At 44.3% G+C, this 6000-nt stretch overlaps 1 protein-coding gene across 1 annotated transcript; it reads left to right on the forward strand.

Moving 5' to 3' along the window:
* Window positions 1–4586: 4586 nt before the first annotated feature.
* Window positions 4587–5531, forward strand: LOC142002462 (olfactory receptor 51I1-like). Its single transcript, XM_074978607.1, has one exon. It carries the CDS (start codon window positions 4587–4589, stop codon window positions 5529–5531), a length of 945 nt encoding a protein of 314 aa, XP_074834708.1.
* The last annotated feature ends 469 nt before the right edge of the window (window positions 5532–6000 follow it).

Consider the following 6000-nt stretch of genomic DNA (forward strand, 5'->3'; position numbering starts at 1 on the left):
CTTCTGGATACCCGTCTGTCTCTGTCAATCTGTTTCCTCACTTCCTTAGGTGGGTATTGTAGTTTGAGGTCTTGTAAATGTTTCTCTCTGTCTGAGGGATTGGAGCAAAGGCGGTTGTACCTTGGTGCCTGGCTGTAAGCAATGGATTGTGTAGTGTGCCCTGGGTGGAAGCTGGAGGCGTGTAGATAAGCACAGCGGTCCGTGGGTTTTCGGTATAGGGTGGTATTTACGTGGCCATCTCTCATCTGCACTGTAGTATCCAGGAAGTGGATCTCTTGTGTGGACTGGTCCAGGCTGACGGTGATGGTGGGGTGTAAACTGTTGCAATCACGGTGGAACTCTTCAAGAGCCTCTTTCCCATGGGTCCAGATGATGAAGATGAACAAATCATCAATGTAGTGCAAGTGGAGGAGGGGTCTAGGGGATGAGAGCTGAGGAAGTGTTGTTCCAGGTCAGCCATAAAAATGTTGGCATACTGTGGGGTTATGTGGGTGCCCATAGCAGTGCCACTGATTTAACGATATAAATTGTCCTCAAATCTGAAATAGTTGTGGGTGTGGACAAAGTAACAAAGCTCCACCACCATTTGTACCTTGGTCTTATTAGGGATAATATTCCTAACAGCTTGACGCTCATGCATCTGACGAAGCAGGTTTTTGCCAACAAAAGCTTAAGCTTCAAAATATCGGTTAGTCTGTAAGCTGCATTCAAGACCATCCGTTCAATTTGGTGTTCACAAATAGTATCTATGAAGACAAACGCTTGGATCTTCAACACCAATGTGAAGAGGGTGTTCTTGTATGGATGTGAGATCAGGTGCACTAAAAAGTCTTCAAACCACAAGCTACAGGCATTCATAAACAGATGCCTGAGGTACATCCTTCACATCAAAAGGCAAGGCTTGATCACAAATGGGGGTTTTGGAACAGAGCATGAGAAGGGCCAATTGATGTTCAAATCAAGAGAAGAAAATGGGGATGGCTAGGCCACACCCTCAGAAAACCATCATCCAGCTTAGTCCGTCAAGCAGTCAAATGGAACTCACAAGGAAAACACAAAAGAGGAAGACCTCGGATAACATGGAGAAGATTTACTGAGATTCAAGGAATACAACTGGGTACTCCTGGAGTCAGATATAAGTTTTTCCTGGAGACATTGTGAAGAGGAGGATACGCATAGGTGGCTGATACTCAACTTGGAGTACAAGCAATAAGTAGAAATCAGGAAGGCCAAAGCACAATTGGAAATGCAGCTAACAATGAAAGTGAAGGGTAACAAGAAAGTTTACTACAGGCATGTTAACAGTAAGAAGGTGGGCTGTGGGAGCTGGTACTTAATGAGGAAGGCAACCTTGGATAGATGATGTGGGAAAGAACTCAATGCTTTTTTTGCCTCTGTCTTCATGGAAAAGATCAGCTCTCAGTGTAGTGCATTAGGCAATGCAGTATGGGAAGGAGGTGGGCAGCCCTCATTGGGGAATGAACAGGTTAAGAAGTTTATTAGAAAAGCTATTTAGAAAAGCGAGACATGCACAACACCATGAATCCAGATTTAATACACCCAGGGGTACTGAGGGAGTTGGCAAATGTCATTGCTAAGCCTTTGTTTATTATCTTTGAAAATTCAGGAGAGGTCCAGGAAGACTGGAAAAGGGCAAATGTAGTGTCCATCTTTAAAAAAGGAAAGGACAATCCAGGCCACTATAGGTTGGTTTATCTTACCCCAGTCCCCAGCAAAATCATGGAGTAGATCCTCAAGGAATCCTATTTGCAGCACTTAGAAGAGGGAAGAACGAATCAGAAACAGTTAATGTGGATTCACCAAAGGCAAGTCACGTGTGACCAAAGTGATTAGCTTCTATAATGAGGTAGCTATCTGTGAGGACATGGGGAAGACAATGGATGTGATATACTTTGACTTTAGCAAACTTTTTTTATACAATCTCCTACAATATTCTTGCCTGCAAATTAAGGAAGCACGGATTTGATAAATGGACTCCAAGGTGGATAGAAAGCTTCTAGATGGTAGAGACCAATGGGCAGTGATCAGTGGCTTCATATCTAATTGGCAGCCAGGTTCATATGGAATGCCCAAAGGCTGGTATTTTTTAATATCTTTATTAATTACCTGGATGAGGGAATGGATTGTGCCCTCAGCAAATTTGCAGATGACACAAAGCTGGGGGTACAGGTATGTTGAAGAGAAGGGTAGGATCCAGAGTAAAGTAGACAAATGGGAGGATTGGGCCAAAAGAAAGCTGATGAGGTTCAATGAGGACTGAGCAGAGTCCTGCACTTAGGATGCAAGAATCCTAAGCATATTTACAGGCTGGGGATTGGCTGGCTAAGTAGCAGTGCAGCAGAAAAGGACTTGGGATTTATGGTGGATGAGAGGCTGCATATGAGTCACAAGTGTGCCCTTGTAGCCAAGAGTGAAAATGTCATAATGGGGTGCATTAGGAGGAACATTTCCAGCAGATTTGAGTAGCTATTATTCCCCTCTATTCAGTGCTGGTGAAGGCTCATCTGGAGCATTGTGTCGATTTCTTGGCCCCCCAGTGTAGAAAGGATGGGGGTGCATTGGAGAGAGTCCAGCAGAGGGCAATAAAATGATTAGGGGGCTGGAGCACATGACCCACAAGAAAAAGATGAAGTATTTGTGCTTATTTAGTTTGTGGAAGAGAAGACTGAGGGGCGATTTGATTGCAGCCTTCAGCTTTCTGAAGGAGTGGGGAGATTCTGCAAAGGATAGGAAGAGGCTGTTCTCAGTAGTGATGGATGACAGAACTAGGAGCAATGGTCTTAAGTTACTGCTGGGAGATCTAGGTTGGATATTAGGAAAAGCAATTTCACTAGGAAGGTGAAGCACTAGAGTGTGTTATATAGAGAGAGTGTGGAATCTCCATGTCTACAGGTTTTCATATTGTACCTTGACAAATTCCTGGTGGGATATTTAGTTGGGGTTAATGCTACTTTGGGCAGGAGGCTGAACTCGATGACCTCCTCAGGTCTCTTCCCACCATACAATTCGATGATTCTACAAGAAATTGGAAAAAGGTCCAGGGAAGAGCAACAATGATTAAAGGCCTAGGAAATGAGACTTCAAGAGAAGACTGGAAGAACTGGATTTATTTAGTTTGGAATAGAGAAAACTGAGAGGGGGCATGATAATAGCCTTCATAAACCTAAATAACTATTACCATGAGAAGGGAGAACAAATTATTCTCCTTTACCTCTGATGAGAGGACAAGAAGCGCTGGGCTTAAACTGCAGCCAGGGTGGTTTAGGCTGGATACTAGGAAAAGCTTTCTGACTATCAGGGTGGTTAATCCCAGGAATAAATTGCCCAATGAGCTTGTGGAATCTCCACCTATCAAGTCTGATCCCCACCGCTGGTACTTTGATTGCTGAAGGTTGAGGTCTGTAAGAACTTTTAAATACCCAGACACTAGAGGCTTATGCTTAAAATAAAATAAAGTTTAAAAAAAAAAAGTCTCTCCAAGATGGCAGAGTCCCTGACCGTGGGTGATGCACTGCCATTCCCAAAAACAAAACCCTCATTGAGAACCAGGATGACATATTTGCAATGCCTCTCCGTGGAATAACCCCAGGCTCTTAACCCCCTTTCATTACAGCGAGTGAAAAGAAATTGCGATCTCTTAGCAGCTGACCTTCCAGTAATAGGCTTGTGCACACAGAATGTCCTGCCTTCTGGGACACAGGACTCAGTTTTAAAAAGGTTGTTTTATTAAGAAAACAAAGAAGACCTATTTGGTGAGCACACCTACTTGGTAGCTGATACAGAGCCACTGATTAAAGGTAGCTTGAAGCACAGAGAATTGTTTCTCTTGGATACACTTTTAAAGATACTGGGTATGGGGGAGGTGTGGTACATAAATCTGGCCTGAGATGTCATCAGATGATACAGAAATTAACCTGTGAAGTCCCTCAAACCAACTCCTTCTGCAACCCCTAAGAGAAACCTGATTGCATCTGACTTCCTGTTCACAGGGCCTGTTGTCCCAAGATTCAGCGTCTTCTGGGTACGGATGTTACAGAAAAAAATCCAAAACATCTTTCCTGCCTCATTTATTATTAGCTCTGGCCACAGAAAAGACTGCTGGGCCAATTACCACTCCCAATTCAAACTTCAGTCTCTCTTCCCATCATTTCACCTGGGTACTGGCCAACACTTCCCCGAGATTTTCAGGGGGCAACAGACTATGGTAATTGCTTAAGTGTATGGTAATTTAGTTATATGGATGGCTGGGATGTCTAGAAAAGGGTAGTACAAACCCATCTGTCACATCATTGGACATTTTTAGGAGCAGGTGAGATGAACATCTGTGATAGAGGACCTAGATGGTACGTGATCGGCCGTGAGTTGAGAGGACTGGCCTTGATGACCTCCTGAGATCTCTTCCAGTTCCATTTCTTGTGAATCTATAACAGAGGGCTCTTGTGATCTGGGATTCTGACTGCAGAACTGCAGATCTCTTCCCTGTCACCTAGTCACGAGGTAACTCACAGGTTCATTCTCCATTTGCCCAAAGTGTTCGGTGCTGGCCGGGACAGTGGCATCTCATCATGACAGATTTCAATAGCACCAGATTCCAGCCCGCAACTCTCCAGCTGACAGGGTTCCCGGGCCAGGAAGCTGTTTACCACTGGATCGCGGTCCTGTTCATAGTTTTGTACATCACTGCCGTCGTCGGGAACTGCCTTGTTCTCTGCATTGTCTGGGCAGACCGGCAGCTCCATCGGCCCATGTATTTGTTCATTTGCATGTTGTCAATCAATGACCTTGGTATGTCTCTGTCAACCCTTCCCACCGTGCTGGCCACCTTCTTCTTTTGTTTCACAAACATCAAGTTTGATGCCTGCCTGTCCCAGATGTTTTTCGTTCACTTCTTCTCCTTCATGGAGTCGGGGATTTTACTGGCCATGTCGTTCGACCGCTTTGTTGCCATCTGTAACCCACTGCACTATGCAGCCATCTTGACTCCCACCACAATCCTGAGAATCGGGCTGGCCATTGTCATTAAAAGTGCCAGTATGATCTTCCCTTTGCCCTTTCTTATTAAACGGCTGCCAATATGCAAAAGCAATGTCCTGTCCCATGCCTACTGCTTGCATCCCAATCTGATGACGTTGGCGTGTGCAGATACAACTGTAAATAACATCTATGGATTCAGTGCCCTTCTCATCACTTACGGCTTAGACTCCCTGTTCATCATCCTCTCTTACATTAAGATTCTTAAAACTGTTTTAAATATTACCTCCAAGGAGCAGCGCCTCACTGCCTTGAACACCTGCGTCTCCCATATCTGTGCAATCTTACTCTTTTATGTCCCAACAAGTGCTGTCTCTGTTCTGCATAGATTTGGGAAAAATGCCCCTCTGCTGGTACATATTCTTATGTCCTATATCTACCTCTTTGTCCCCCCTGTGTTAAACCCCATTGTTTACAGTGTGAAAATGAAGGAGATTCGCAAGACGATCTTTCAAGTCTTCTCCAGGGGCACAGTGTGAACTAGGAGTTGTGTCAGATAAGGTTTTGTTGGAGGAGTTTGGAGTAGCTTGTTGAATGAACATTACATCTTTCCATATACCTGGGCAAGTCAAAATGCATTTAGCCTCAATATGCTAATATATTCATGGCTGACCTGGAACAACGATTCCTCAGCTTTCGTCCCCTTTTACCCCTCCTCTACTCACGATACATTGATGACATCTTTATGATTTGGACCCATGGTATAGAGACTCTAGAAGAATTTCACAGAGACTTTAACAATCTGCACCTCACCATCAACTAATGCCTCGACTACTCCCCGTGAGCAATACATTTCCTGGACACTACAGTACAAATCAAGGATGGTCTGATCAGTACCGCACTCTACTTACCTTCATGCTTCTAGCTTCCATCCTACACACATAACTAGATCCATTGTTTACAGTCAAGCCCTTAGGTATAATCTCATTAGCTCTGATCCTACTGACA

The sequence above is a fragment of the Carettochelys insculpta genome, chromosome 1 (genome assembly GCF_033958435.1).
Source record: "Carettochelys insculpta isolate YL-2023 chromosome 1, ASM3395843v1, whole genome shotgun sequence".
Taxonomy (NCBI): domain Eukaryota; kingdom Metazoa; phylum Chordata; order Testudines; family Carettochelyidae; genus Carettochelys; species Carettochelys insculpta.

Excerpts from the sequence above, each read along its gene's own strand:
- LOC142002462 (XM_074978607.1), top strand. The coding sequence starts at position 4,587 with ATGACAGATTTCAATAGCACCAGATTCCAGCCCGCAACTCTCCAGCTG.